General features: G+C 38.2%; 1 protein-coding gene across 2 annotated transcripts in view; it reads left to right on the top strand.

Moving 5' to 3' along the window:
• Window positions 1–15,851, top strand: part of DENND2C (DENN domain containing 2C) — a 48,974-nt gene that overhangs the window by 19,460 nt on the left and 13,663 nt on the right. For both annotated transcript variants that reach the window (XM_040423925.1, XM_040423924.1), the window contains exons 2-15: window positions 1,959–3,058; window positions 5,580–5,728; window positions 5,811–5,923; window positions 6,375–6,545; window positions 7,570–7,663; window positions 7,814–7,858; window positions 9,127–9,314; window positions 9,421–9,530; window positions 9,902–9,971; window positions 10,834–10,911; window positions 11,576–11,716; window positions 12,029–12,177; window positions 13,696–13,873; window positions 15,342–15,383. In XM_040423925.1, coding sequence (XP_040279859.1) covers window positions 2,217–3,058; window positions 5,580–5,728; window positions 5,811–5,923; window positions 6,375–6,545; window positions 7,570–7,663; window positions 7,814–7,858; window positions 9,127–9,314; window positions 9,421–9,530; window positions 9,902–9,971; window positions 10,834–10,911; window positions 11,576–11,716; window positions 12,029–12,177; window positions 13,696–13,873; window positions 15,342–15,383 — 2,370 coding nt within the window. In that variant the 5' untranslated portion in view covers window positions 1,959–2,216. The remainder of the gene's footprint in view (window positions 1–1,958; window positions 3,059–5,579; window positions 5,729–5,810; window positions 5,924–6,374; window positions 6,546–7,569; window positions 7,664–7,813; window positions 7,859–9,126; window positions 9,315–9,420; window positions 9,531–9,901; window positions 9,972–10,833; window positions 10,912–11,575; window positions 11,717–12,028; window positions 12,178–13,695; window positions 13,874–15,341; window positions 15,384–15,851) is intronic.

Genomic DNA, 15,851 nt, shown 5'->3' with positions numbered 1-15,851 from the left:
ACCCTGTTATTACTTGTAGACATTGGTTAAAAGTCTGTGTGACTGTGTAGTCAGATAATTGCTAGCATCTGTCAAGTTGTGGCAGTCAAGCTTCCATAGAATGATTTTTTATTTTTTTAAAGATTTTTTTATTTTTTTAAAGTAATGATTAGGTTGGCTGCAACAGGTCACTGCTTGTCTGGCCAAACCTTAGGAAATGCCTTATTTGGTAAAATGGAATTGGGCAACTCAAAAACCTAAACCTTTGCTCTGTCTATCTATCTACTGGTATCTATCTGTCTTTGTCTATCATCTATCTAATCTAAAAGCTGGTAGGATTAGATTTCATATATAAATTTATTTCTCTTTTGGGCACATTTTTTAAGACCGGAGTTTTAGACGCATGTCTTAATAAAGCATTGCACTAGTGGATCTGCCGGCGCCGACCTCTACATAACCTCAGCGGATCCACCGCCACTTCTAAATGTAAAGACAGCTCCCTTGCTGTCTTACATTTAGACCATTTTCTATGCCTAAAACAGCGGTAGAAAATGGCAATTGAGCCGGGCCGTCCCCTTCCTCACCTACACCCACTTTTTTAGACCTGGCGTGAGCAGGGAAAAGTTGCAGATTGAGGTGCAAAGGACCTTTACACCGTAATCTGCGCTAGAAATATGCCTAGTATTTCTGTTTAATAAATGACCCCCTTTGTTATAATGTCAACCTATGCAGCACCACTGTTGTAATCATTGACATCAGTTTCTATCCCATTATTAGCTGCATGGTTGACTATTTGTAACTTTACACTGTCTTCTTATCTTGAAATCTGCTATCATGAATGCATTATACATATTCTTTTTAGGATATCATGTTTCTGACTTCTAAAAGTAAATACTGGTATATTCTGTTACTGAAAAAACAATTGTGCTCTACAAGTGTCCAAAATGCAAACAAAGACCAAGTCTCCTCCTCATGATTTCAGAATTACAGTAGTTGGCAATTCAGACCAATGCACAACTCCACGCTGGTGTTTGCAGACAATACTTAAGTGAATATGGTAACAATGTAGTAATGAATACAAGTCCACAATGAGTTTGGTCATAAACCATCTGACTCGCATTATAACGCAACTGCCTTCTTCCAGGGCAGATGAGTAGAGGCACCCACCAACTAATACCCATCTATATTGCCCCTGCTGGGGATCCGTAGATGTCTACTTACAGGCCACTCATGTAGCCTGCCTGTAGGATGATGTCCCCTGCATTGGTTGTATGATCCACCCAAGGTTTTCCTTTATAAGGAATGACTGATACATAGATGCAGAGTGTTTGGCAAATGGCTGAGCCTCCTTTGCATCAAGGACCTTGTACTAAACATCTCATATAAAAAAATGTTAAATCCAAAGTTTGTCTTTTATTTATTTTGGGTGTATTGTTAGGCAGTATGTTGTCCTCATTAAGCAACTGTTGTGGGGCGGGGGTAGTTTTTTAATCTGCCTTTAATTTTTTTTTCTGTATTCTCTTTCCTCATGATTATTTATCCTGTTCCTCATCTCCCACACGTGTGACTAGCAAGCCTAGGGTTTTCCAGTCCTCCTGTTTATCCCTGGTCTGGACTGATTCATTCTCAGCTTTCACACCCCATTCCTTTGTTTCCTGAAATAAACTTTACAGATGATGTTTATCTGTTGCATAAATCTATGTTTATGTATATTGTCATCACCAGCTTTGTATACTCTGATTGTAGTCCTATTTATTACTCATGAAATAAAGCTAGTGGGAAAATTTTCAGTAATAGTCAGTCTTACTTTGGTCAGTGTTTAACTTCTGTAGCACAATTTCTTTCTTTTAGAACTTTTGTCCTTCACAATCTATTAAACTTGATGTTCTCCTTGTGTTCTGGAACAGTGCAGTTATTGTTGCTTCTGCTCCAGCCCTTATCTATAGGACACATTGTAACAAGATGCATTTGTTTTTCAGCTGGGGCCCTGGAAGAAAGACCTCAATATGCAAGCTGATGCGAAGCTCCTACGTATGACTTCATAGCTCTGTGAAGTAGTTCAGGACTTACTAGCTGGATGAGGATCTGAGAGATAAAGATAGTAAAGTCACTTCATTTTTTTTATTTAAAGAAGCACCAAATACTATACACAAAAACCTTTTAGGCAATTGGGCAGAAAGTTCCACTGAGTGGAACCAATAGAGGTCTGTCCTTTTTTGAGCAATGATGAGGCTTTTATGACTACTGAAATGCCTGTGATGCATACCATGGGGAGCCCAGAATGTGGCTTGACCCGGAGTGCCCAACAAACTCTTTCAAGAAGTCACTGCAAAAACATCAAGCAGAAAATATCCCAGTGGGAAGTTAGGGTCAATAGTGGTTCATGTGGAGATCTGCTTGACCTGAGACCCAAAATAACTTTTTGTGATCCAAATGGACTTAATAAATCAATAGAGGATGGTTTAAACAACAGCAAATTAGGTGTAAGTCGTGGTAAGAATTTGGCTTTAGATTTCAGGGAAGGTAGTAAGGGCAACTTACTAGATGGTGAAAATAACAGGTTCATTCCTAGTCAACCAAATATTTATGAGCACCATGCAGAAAGTCCAACAAATTTTAACACAAAAGCAAGGACATTTTCAGACCACGAAATAGATCTTCCACCTGGAAACTTTTACACCTCAGCTAAGATGTTCAAGAAGAACAGTATGATTTCACAGGAAGATTTGACAGAGATGGTTTTAGAATTTAAAAGAAGAAGGGGTAAAAGCATTTCAACAGAAAGGGAGCTAGATTTGGGGCGCATGATGGATGAAACAATTACAATGAAAAGTACAGAAAACATTTATTATGATACTGAACCCTTTGATCTCAGTCCATCTATAAATCCTATCCCTAAGCCAAGAAGGACATTTCGATATGCTAACTGTAACCACCATGGGGAACGTATGGACAATTATCACAATCACAGAAGGAGAAAGTCTGTGGATGATAGTGACACAGAATCTTCTGACCTTTCTGTCCCACCACCTGAGCCAAAGAAATCTGGAAACAGAAAAATAAGACCCAGATCCAAAAGGTACAATTTCTAGACATATATAAGACTAATCTTTTGTACTGTGTATATTTTATGTCTAGTCTGGTTGAATTGTATTGTTTTATAACCATCTCAAGGCTTTTGTGGTGCACTTACTGGTTATATGACTGGTATAATGATCTTATTATTTATGAACTGAAGTTTAACAGGGTTGGACAAATTCCAGGAACCAGGTAGCCAGCGTTCCTAAAGATTTGCTATTTGTGCACATTGTCCAACTTTTAGTTTTTTTAACCTAGCTACTACAAAACCCCATCAAAGTGCCATCATTGACACCAATATACTTTCTGCTGTAACAAGCACCGATCGACGATCAGCATTTATTAATCTTCATTTACATGGCAAAACCATTGTCATTGTATGTGCCCAAATAATTATTACTGCGTACTAACAGTTTCATTGTTGTTGGCAGCATATTCCAATTTACACAGGATAATGTGCTGCCAATAAGCAATGCTTTTAATGTCTAGATATAAGATGCAATCAGCTGACAAATGAGCAATTTGCTTGTTTGTCCACTTCTTACACAGGGCAGGTGATCTGGACCAAATATTCGTAGAAACGTACGCACAGGCATCGGTGTGTGTAAATGAGACTTAACACAGTAAAATCATTTAGACTGTAAGCTTTTATGGGCAGGTTGCTCTCTCATTTAATACCATTGATAGATCATTTGTCGTCATTACTCATTAGTCATTTTACTGTTACCTCCCCAATTGTAAAGTGATGCTGAATATTCTTGTGCTAAATAAATATTATTATAAATGACAGGTAGAAAGAAACAGGGTTGAATAGTTTAAAACCCCATTTACAAATACTCTGTTGGAGTTTTCTAAGGTAATAAAAGGAGGTGACTTATGGAGTATCTTATTCAAACAGCTATTTTGTGGAACGGGTGCAGACCCATTCGTTTCAATGGGGCCGCAAAAGATATGGACAGCACATGATGTGCCGTCCGCATCCGTTGTTCTATTTCACGGCCACGCAAAAAAGATAGAGCATGTCCTATTCTTGTCCGCAACTGCAAACAAGAATAGGCATTTTCTATTATGGTGTCAGCCATCTGTGGTCCACAAAATGCGGAATGCACACGGGCCAGTATCTGTGTTTTGAGGATCCGCAATTTGTGGACCACAAAACACTACGGCCGTCTGAATGCACCCTTATACAGATAGCCCAGTGATTCAAATAGCAGTTTTCCAGGGGGTTCATTTATTTTTAAAAACTAGACCAAAACATAAAAAATAAACATTACTCACCTCCAGCAATTCCTCTGCTGCTGCAGTTCTGACACTGCTACGGTCCCTGCTGCTCTACACTTCTTGGACCCAGCTCGATATGCCAGAAATGCCAGGAAAGCTCTATTCAGCCAACCATTGGCCTTAGCCGTCACCCGCCTTACCCACTGATTGGTTGAGAAGGTCTTTCTTGGCATTTTACTCTTTTTATGTGGTTGCCCTATAGGAAATTAAACACTACCTGCCAAGTTTCCCCACAAATTACAGTGGCCCATGCGGAATCCTTCTAACAAAAATGGATTGACTAAAGCAGACAACCCTTTTAAGCCAGGTATACATTTCAGATGGCTATCGACTGAAATCTCAGCTCCCCCATAAACACGCACGCTCAGATCAGACACAAATACATATGTCCTATGTGGAGAAAAATCTAATCTAATCTGATCAAGCATATCTGGGACTATATGCAGTATGTAAAGAATTCTGCAGCATTTTTGTGTACAATCTAGTAACCCATTTCACAACACTAGAAAAAAAAAATGCATTACTAATTATATTATTATATCCACTAAGAGGATTTGAGTTTCATTGGGGCAATTTAATGTTAAATGATATTGTACTTGAATAAATACTATGCAGAATAAATATAAGCCAAACGATTTGACAGAGATTTATATAATTTCAACATTTTCATTTAAAATGGGCAAAAATGAATAATCATATTAAGCTGTAAAGTAATCTATATAGTAGATAAGGGCACATTTGATGCATTTTTGAGGAGTGACTTGTGTATGTTGGCGATAAGGGGGGAATTATATATTTTACCTGTATTTTCCTTATTTATATATTGACAAATATATAAATAAATACTTTATGATATAGTCAACTTATGCCTTCAGAATCTTACTATATAGATTACTTTTATGGTTTTGAACTGGTCTGTAGGCACCAGACAGGTGCATAATTGGTTTTGATATTATTATTATTATTATTATCCATATAGATCACTGAGACATCCATTACTTGTGAGTCATATAAAGCTGTGTCTTTAGTTTAGTGAATGAAAGGAAGGTGTCAGTTGCTATTTAACAGTATGAGGGTGCCTAGTGGCATTTGATTTTACTCTTAAATGATAAAACCATATCAGTTAATTTCAAAACATGGACTTTTGTGTAAACCAGCCTTTCATCTTTGTCGATATTGCGCTTCCAGCATGACACTCATGGAATGCTGTGACTGATCTCTTGGCATCTGTTTGTTTCTAGGAAATCCTTTGAATATGAAGATGTTCAAACATTCAGGCGCTTCATACAACAAACAAACCACCCTCAGATCTCTGAAGAACCTATTGAGCCCTCACGATCCGCTCTCTACCACACAGTATCAGAGGACAATATTTATGAGGAAGTTGCATGTAGGTTTCCCAATACTTAGTACTTATTACACTTTGCTTACTATTTTTATAGTTTTTCCATTAACTCCACTATTTTCTTTAGTTCCCCAGAAAGAAAATCCATATGAAGATATCAAAATATCGCCTATGCCTGTCTGGAGAGTCCCATCATCATGGAAGATCCCTCCTCCAAGATGTACAATTAAAACACCTAAGGTTGATTATTATATTCCACTATTCATAGGCTATACCATAAGATCACCCTTCCATGATAATTTTTAATGGTTCTACTAGAAACTAGTGTTCAGAATGATGATGTCAGTAAATACCAAGCAAAGCTGTAGAAAAGTAATAGAGGGAATTTTTCTTAAACATTATACACCACTTTTCTGATGGTAAAAACGTGCAAATTATGGAGCACAACACATTTCCAAAATACTTTGCAACTTTTTTCTATTTTGCGCTTCTCTCACGACTTTTTAAAAGTAACAAATTTTTTTTTTACAAGATTTAGCAGGAGGGGCAAGGCCTCAATTTAGTGGTCAGTGGGGTCTTGAAACCAGGAATCCCCACCGATCAAAACTTTGGGCATGCCAAAAATGTTTGAAAATGACAGGTATGATTTAATGTTACTTTGCATAGTAATGTAGTAAATGTCTTTCATCAGATCCCTTCAAAACCAAACTTTCTGAAAAGGCAAACACTGGAGCTGAAAAGTACCAAGCTCTATATTCACAAGAAAGCTCCCAAGGATTCCACCCTACCAGTGACATTAATGGAATGGAAAGTGTTCCGGAATGGAGGAGAAACAGCTAAGAAGAGGAAGAAGTTTCCACGGGTAAGTTTCCTTATTGAAAATGGTGAAAAGGTGTACTCATTGTGCCATAAAAACATATTCATCTACCTCTAGACTTTGGTTGTGATCAAAACCAAGCATTACACATTCTTAAGTTACAGCTGTACATGTGTGATGGCAACAGGAGTCATTCATGACTAGCAAAAGGTATGTAGCTGGAGGTACACCTAGGGTGTACACGCACCTAGAAAATTTGTTGCACAAATTTCTGTGACAATATTAATTCCCTACATCTGAATGGAGTTGGGCACTGACTTCTGCAACCCTATTTAGATGATTGGAAAAGTTGCAGAACTTTCTCCATCAAATCTGCTAAATGTGAATATACCGCTACAATGATATCATTTAGGCTCTAAAGAAGTGCTTTGAAAATAACGTTTTTAAAAAGTTGGAAAGTTGTTGGATATGAAAATAAAGTTGTTGCAGTAATTATAATGCCAAGCAGATTCTTGAAGTCATTGATACATCTTAATCTACTTTGACAAAGAACGGGTTTTGGACCTTTTAGGCAGACTTGTTCAAGTTCTAATTTTTTGAAAGATTAAAGCCATGGTTTAAATTTTGTATATATAAAATTGTGTAAGTATCTCGCATGCAATCTCGGTGGGAACAGATTTAAAGTATATCTACTTTTTTATCACGACATATAGTCTATAACATCCTAACTAAACATCATAATCACATTTCTCTGTTTTAGATGATAAATCTGCATTGTTCATCCTTGTGTTTATAGCATAAGCAAAATAAAAAGTTTCCAGGCAGGATGTGATTGGTCTAACAAGGAAACACACTCACAAAATCCTTCCTGTCTTAATTTTGTAGCAGCTTAATCTCATTGTTACAGTTTTTGTGGTCTTCGTAGGCATATTTTCAGTAGGAGCAAGTTCCATGTCTCTTCTCGCTTCTCTTAATGTACGGGATTTTGTTATTTGCTACTGTTCATATTTTATTTTTTATTGTAAATTATTATATTTATATTATATGCATATTTACTTTACTCTTCCAGCTTGTGATGAAGATACAAGACATTTTTGATGCTAAACGTGGAAAGAAGAAGGTTAAAATTCAGACCTTCACTAGCCATGATACTACATCAAAAGGTATGTTGCCTGTGTGTGGAGTAGGGAGGGGGTCGTCAAAATTATTTCTTCAAAATAATTTCCTAGCCAACATTTGCATCTGAGCTGATATCAATAAGCTGCATTACCTGTATGGTTTGTTAATGTTCTTTACTTATTTTCATTGTTTAGGGGAGGTGAGTGAATCTGAAAGTGAAGCAGAGGATAGACAGAAAAGTAAGCAAATGGATTCTGCCTTATATAATTTTGTGTGGATGGTTTTGGACGAACAAGGAGTTTCTTCTATTTTTATTGTTCCTTTGTCAAAATGTATGCTTTTCAAGCTGTTAAATTACTACTTTTTAATTTCCAACTGTCTACATTTTGCTATGTTTAAAGTAAATAATAATAATAATGGTAATATAACTGCACTCCATATTTTAGGCCTTCATTCATTTTGTGTGATTCAAAGTAAATTAGCTGAATAATTACATGGGCCATACATGAGAACTCGCTTCCTTCAGCACATATTGTGTGAAGTCACCACCGCTTCCTGTGCCATTAGCGCCAGACAAGATGATTTTAGTCCAAATTTCCCACCAGCTACTTCTAAATGCTAGTAATACAATAAATTGCCAATCTTCCCTTTTCATATAAAAGTTCAAACAATGAGTGTGAAACAATGGTTTTGCTAATCCAGAATACCTGGTCATTCTGGATGGACCAGCTGATTTATCATGGATGAGTAGGAACATGTGCTTACTTGAAATCTGGGCAGGACTCCTAGGTTGTCTTCCTTAATCTCACGACGCCCATAATAATGTTTCTCAATACTTAATTTAATAGAAACACAATACATTTTTAGCACCCTAAGGTTCATAGACTCATGATTAGAATATAATAATTATAATAATAAAAAATCCCTATGACTGGGAATCTGTACTAGAACCATCTTCAGATTAGTATCATTGTTTATATTCAATGAAATAAAACGTGGGCCCTCAAAATGTTTTTTTTTTTACTTAAAAAATAAAATAAAATTCTATGCAGTCTATAAATAAAATAATCCTGAAATTTTTCAGTTTTCACTTTGGTCACTATACTTCACAGTAGTCATCTTATTATCATCACAGGCTGAATTACAAAGAATGGTAACACGTATATAGATAACACTGGATCTACCATTCACAGTCCGTGATGGTCACAGCTTATCTACCCCACCTCCCTGCACAATAACTTCTGCACAGAGCATATGTAAAACACTATCTCACAGAAGTCAATGAAAAGACACCAGGTTCCTATGGTCCATGTTGCTATTGAAAAGCATATCTGGCATATGGCTTCCCCATCATCTTGCACATAAAATAGAATACAAAATCTAAAATAAGAAAATAAAAATGATTCAAATAAATAGAAAATAATTATTTATCGGTATCTGTCTTTCACTAGTAAAGTATTATAGGTGGTATATTCCCATTAAATAAAACTGTTGCTTCTCTCTACAGAGCACAATAAGCGTTTGACTCAGTTCCAGAGCTCATTAAAGCGGAACCCTCACTACCAGACTTTGGAGAGAGACCTCATTGAACTCCAGGAGCAGCAGCTTTTTGAGTTGTTTGTGGTTGTTTCTTTGAAGAAGAAGCCATCTGGAAATGGCTATATCCCCTACATTACTCAACAATATCCCAATAAGGTAAAGGTCATAATTGGAATTTTCCTTTTCTTTTGACTGCTAGATTAGAGTATACATATGCATAATATGTATGTATTAACGTTTGTCTTTTGGTATGTTTTAATAGAATGACCAGCCACTAAAACAGTCTAAAGATACAGAAGAGAGGCTCAACGTCATCCCCCAGTTTTGCTTCCCTGATTCCAATGACTGGGCTCCTACTTCAAATCTTAAAAGGTAATATTGAAATCAGATGAGAGTCAAGCTGGCATATCCGCATAAGAAGGGTGCATTCACACAACCAAATGTATTTTGCGGTCCACAAAACGCGCATCTGCAAAAAATACAGACATCCATTTTAATTTTTTTTGTGGACCCATTGTAATAATGCCTATTCGTGTCCACAAAACAGACAAGAATAGGACATGTTCTATCTCTTTTGTGGGGTTGCAGAACGGACATATGGATGTGGACAGCACATTTTTTTGCGGACCCATTGAAATGAATGGGTCCGCATCTGATCCGCAAAAAATGTGTTAGTCTGAATAGGACCTTACTTTGTCAGTTTTGTATAACCCTGTAACAGGATTTTTTATTTTATTTTCCAGTGAAACGTTTTCTTTTGTGCTAACTGGAGAAGATGGAAGTAGATGGTTTGGCTATTGTAAAAAACTTTTGGTAAGTACAGTGCTGCATATACCTGTTGAGTTGTTAATATATTAATATAAGATTGGAGCCAATCTGTCAGTAAGTTCTGTTTTTTTCCTAAAAGTGCTACATACAGGACTTTTTTTGGGTGACTCCTGATATTTTTAATCCCTCACCTTAGTCACCCATGAGTTTCCCATATTCATCTAGTCTCTAATATAACCTTCCATATCAAAATCACTTAAAGAGGCACTCCCACAATTTTTTTTAAAGAAATGTACTGGAAACTTAGAAATATACAAGATATAAATTGTAATGAAGTGGCCCTATTTGGGGGTTATGCACTCCCTTCCAGACCTCATCTGTGTCATGTGACTGACATTGACTCTCTGTGTGGACATATTCATTCCTATGACAGCCCCGATGTCAGACTCATAGGAATGAATAATAGAAGACATAGAGACTGACTTGCTTTTGACTCCTCATCACAACCTTCCAGGGCTTGGGAGGGGGGATAGCATGTCATTAGGAGTGACAGGAAGTGAGCCTTGCCCCACTTCCTCCACAGTTTGCAGGTGTGTAAGAGGAGTCCACCATGGGCTAGTTCTTGCTTTCAGCTGACCATATGCCCTGGTAAACCACAAATATGTAATAGAGCTGCATAGTACACTAACTGCACTAATGTCTATGCTGCTATGGCCATCACCGTGTGTTTTTAATATAAATGAGACATCACTGGGGACCATGGGCAGACACATGTGCAGCTAATGTTCCTTCACCTTCTGTCACTGCATCCCGTAAACTATTTAAAACAGGAATAATTAGAATTTATTAAAAGTATTGATAAATGTAAGAAATGACTCATAATTACCTTTTTATTTTTCCATTATAGCCCCAAGGTAAAGGAAAACGTCTTCCTGAAGTGTACTGTATGGTCAGTCGACTGGGTTGCTTCAACCTCTTTTCTAAGGTAATAATGCAATACTGCTGCTGATTATTGCTGCCCCATATACATATTGTCAGTATGTCGTATCTTTTTTGTAGGATCTGCAAACAATAGCACATGATCAGCATTGTTCTTGAGACACCAGATGTTTATGGTAGTCAGTCACTCACGAATCCTCCATCCATAGACCTAATGTGCATGGTTGAACAACAGGAAAATGCATGTGGATGGAGGGATTTGAGAAGATTATCTAAGACTACATGTACATTGCATTTTTTTTTTGTTTATATTCAGTATGTGCACCAGGAAACCTTGTGGTGTAGTTGTGGAGTATATCCATAGGCTACTCACCCAACAGAAGCCACAAGAGTTTTGTGAAGGCCTTTTGGCCTCCATTGACTGGTGTGGTCACCATACCTTTTTTTTTTTTTAGCTGTTTATGGAAGGCACACCATAGTGTGTGTTTCTATACACTGAGCCACTAAAAAAGTGTACCGTTTTTTTTTTCTTTGGTGTTTAAGGATAATGTATACCGCTGCATACATCGACATACATCCTAGCTATCCTCTTAGGTATGTGGCAGGGCTTACTCAGATGTGGTGTACACAGAGCAGCATGTGTATGGGCAGACTCAGATTACATGTATTTCTTTTAAGTAATTTTGCCAATTTTTTATTTTTATTTGTAGATTCTAGATGAAGTAGAGAAAAGGAGGGAGATGTCTCCTGCATTGGTGTCTCCATTTATGCGTAGTGTCATGGAGGCTCCATTTCCAGCACCTGGAAGAACAATTACTGTGAAGAGTTTCCTGCCAGGATCAGGAAATGAGGTAGGTTTATGTCCTCTAGGGCAGCTTTTTGAGTAAATGAATATTTTGGGAGAGTAATAATAAAAATAGTACTTTTTACACACTAATGGTGTCATTTATTAAGATAGTCTTAATACCCGTTGTGCTGGTGCTTGATGCATTATGTAAAGGCACTGGCCTCTACATAACTTAGGCGCATCCACTGCTGGCCTAAATTCATGACGCCCCCTTTTTAGACCCGGCATGAGCGGAGAAAAGTCGCAAATTCGTCTGCAAATCCCATATAATACACCTATACACCTATCCCATATTATACTTGCTTATCTTCTCCAGGTAATTGAGCTGTGCAGGCCCATGGATTCTAGACTGGAACACGTTGACTTTGACTGCTTATTCAGCTGCCTCAGTGTCCACCACCTTACCAAGGTTTTTGCCTCCCTTCTACTTGAGAGACGGGTTATCTTTGTAGCTGACAAACTGAGGTAAGTTATCCTGGGTATCATGATAAGTGTTTTCGGATATATTACACATGAAATGTTAGTAGTATGCTGGGAGTACAGTTTAACATGTCCCTATGGGTTTCATATTTTTCTTTCAGTGATTGTACCACCCAGAGTGCTAGTAACGCCTCTTTTTTTTAACCCCTTAAGTACCAGGCCCATTTTTTGTTTTGCATTTTCATTTTTTTCTCCCCACGTTCCAATAGCGATAACTTTTTTATTTTTTCGTAGACATAGCCATATGATTGCTTATTTCTTGCGAGACAAGATGCATTTTCCAACGGCACCATTTAATTTACCTTTTCTGTTATTGTAAAAGAGGAAAAAAAAATCTTTGTGGGGTTAAATTAAAAAAAACACACAATTCAAACAAGGTTTTTCGGATTTTGACATTACGGCGTTCACGGTACACAAAAAATTACATGATGTTCTTATTCTGAAGCTCAATACCAATCCAGCGATGCCAAACTTGTGTAGGTTTTTTATTCTTTTACTACTTTTAAAAAAATAAAAACCTTCGAAAAAATCTTTTCTTTGCATCACCATATTCTGACAGCCATAACTTTTTTAGATTTTGGCTTACAGAGCTGTATGAGGGCTTGTTTTTAATGGTACCATTTTTGCGGTACATATAATTTTTTGATCACCGTTACTCAATTTATTTTGGGGGGGAAGGGTGGCCAAAAAATGACGAATTGTGTGTTTTAAATTTTTTTTTCTGTTACGAAGTTTACCGGACAGGGATTTTTTAAAAATATTTTAATAGTTCAGACATTATCGGACGCGGTGATATCTAATATGTTAATTTTTTTATTGTATATATGTAAAATTGGAAAGGAGGGTGATTTCGACTTTTAATAGTTAAATATTATTTTTATTTTTTTAACTTTTTTAAACTTTTTATTTTTTAACTATTATCCCCCTTAGAGGACTAGAACCTGGGATCTTTTGATCCCTTGTCCTATTAACCCTAATAGAGATCTATTAGGGTGAATAGGACATTACACTGTCCCTGGGCTTCCTGCACATGGCAGTAGGGAGCTTACCATGGATCGCTTCAGCAGCGTCCAGGCTGCCATGGCAACCGATCGGAGCTCCACAATTTCACTACTGGAGCTCCAATTGGAAGGCAGATGGAACCCCATCCCTCTGCCTTCACTCACAGGTGCCGCAATCAGCGTTGATCGCGGCACCTGAGGGGATGATACAGCCGACACCCGCTGTGTATGGAGCTGCAGAGGCCCGCTCCATACATCCCCTGCATGTACTGGTACATCACGGTGACTTAAGGGGTTAAATTCATTGGTTATGTGGTGATCAGTCATCTTGCCAAATATTCTGGGACAAACAGCTGTCACTTTATCTGTTATTGTTGTCCCTTGATTTGTTTTTAATACATTTTTATTTCAGAATTAAATAAGATATATCATTTTAATCATCCTTTATAAAAAATGCATACATATTCATGTAATCTGACGATCTACTTTTATTTCTCTCTAGCACGTTGTCTAAGTGTGCACACGCTGTGGTTGCCCTACTTTATCCTTTTACGTGGCAGCACACTTATATCCCAGTCCTTCCAGCTTCCATGATTGACATTGTCTGCTCGCCAACTCCATTTCTTACGGGAATCCTGTCTTGTTCATTACCTCTGCTCAGTGATCTTCCTATTGAAGAGGTGAGTCTTAAAGCTGCATATCTGAGTATTTGGGTTACGTTGAATTGCTGGCAGAACACTCCGATTTCACAGACCACTTAATGTGTATCAGGCCTCCTAACTCTCTCCTGCTGGTAGATGTTGAGGGAGAGAAGACTCATCATGTTGGATTTCAACTGCTTGACCATTTCATTCTTGGGGGATATTCCAGTGCCAGAGTCTGGCAGCGGCTTCATCCCCTCTTCCGATGGAGAACACATACATTTTCTGCTGAGTCATGCATACATGTGTTTGGGGTGATAGGGGGGGGGTGGCTGTCGGCCAAACTAGCAACTCATATCACTTGATTGCTCTCTCATGTCTTTGTACATTGACATCATTCAGTATGAAAACTAGTTTCCACTAAGGATCAGAGAAATAATATTGTAGCTCAGTACTGTAGTTCCTTTTGCTCCTTCTATATATTCTGTAGGATTTCTTCTTTAACTGGACATGATTACATAAGAAATGTACTGTATTAACATTATATTGCTGTACCGCATTCAAAGGACTGTCCAACTTAAAGGGGTTGTCCAGGTTCAGAGCTGTGTAAGCCGTCTATCTGTGTAAAAATGAAAACAAAAAAGCCTTTGCCCTGCGCGATACAGCGCAGGGCAAGGGAGAGCTTCGGAGCATGAAATGCACTGATGCCAGAGGGGCTGAGTGGGGGAAGAAGGGTTCAGAGCAACCCCTTTAAATAAAAACTCAGGCAGCCCATGTAAATGATAAAATAAAAGAATCGATACTCGCCTCTTTTCTCCCTAGCCGCTTCCTGTGCTGTGCTTTGGTCTTCCCTGCTGCTGTTTGTTTTTCTGGCTGCAGCATTGCAGACAGGTCAACGCTGCAGCCAATCACTGTCCTCAGCAGTGATGTCCCATATACTGCTGAGGCCAGTGATAGGCTTCACGGTGTGTACAGAACATCACCACTGCAGCTGTGAAGATGACGTTAGTGGAAGAGAGGACCGGAGTGTATTGTGGCAGGGGAGAAAAGGGTTATGGCTTCTTTTAGTTATTTTAGCACATTTACAGGGGATGCCCGAGTTTTATTTAACCTGGACAACCCCTTTAAGCATCTTTTAGGCTCCATTCACACGTCCGCATCCGTTTCACAATTTTGCGGAATGGGTGCGGACCCATTCATTCTCTATGGGGAAGAAATGGATGCGGACAGCACACAGTGTGCTATCCGCATTTGTGGAGCGGGGCCCCGATCTTCGGGTCTGCAGCTCCGCAAAAGATAGAACATGTCCTATTCTTGTCCGCAGCTGCGGACAAGAATAGGCATTTCTATAGGGGTGCCGGGCAGGTGTGTTGCGGATCCGCAATTTGTGGGTCCGCTACACACCACGGACGTGTGAATGGAGCCTTATAATAACATGCACTTAAAGGTGACTAATATGCAGTATTTGGATAATTATTTATTTACTTGTGTATTTTTACTTTTCTAGGTATTAATCGTAGACCTATGTGCAAACAAGTTTCTTCAGCAGGTGAGAACTCTTTGATGTCTAAGCCAAAGATTGTGTTTCACCCTTTACTAATTCATATTCATAAACTGTAGGATGAAGGTAAACAAGAATATATCACCTCAGTTGAGATGCAATTTACTAGCAATTGTTTACCATCATGGGGGAGGGGGTCTAAGAAATACAAATTTGTTGGGATATCTTTGCTTGTATACGGGATATTTGATGTCAACTGTGATAACTGACTTAATGCAAATCAACACGTTAGTCTGTTTTTGTTGGTTATGGGTGGTGCTACCAGTCTAGGTGTATCCTTTTGTACAACACTCCATTATGTGCATTTAGGTCATCTTCTTTCACCTGGGCTCAGGAAGATGTAGGTCCCTGCCCCGTGATTGCATACAAGGCCTTTTGTAGAGTGGTTGCAAAATGACAGCTCCAATCTGATCTATGGGCAGTCTGCCAAAATTAGGGAGTTTCCAGCTCCTCCAC

This window comes from Bufo bufo, chromosome 3, assembly GCF_905171765.1.
Source record: "Bufo bufo chromosome 3, aBufBuf1.1, whole genome shotgun sequence".
In the NCBI taxonomy this organism is placed as follows: domain Eukaryota; kingdom Metazoa; phylum Chordata; class Amphibia; order Anura; family Bufonidae; genus Bufo; species Bufo bufo.
This window is presented reverse-complemented; position numbering and strand designations above follow the sequence as displayed.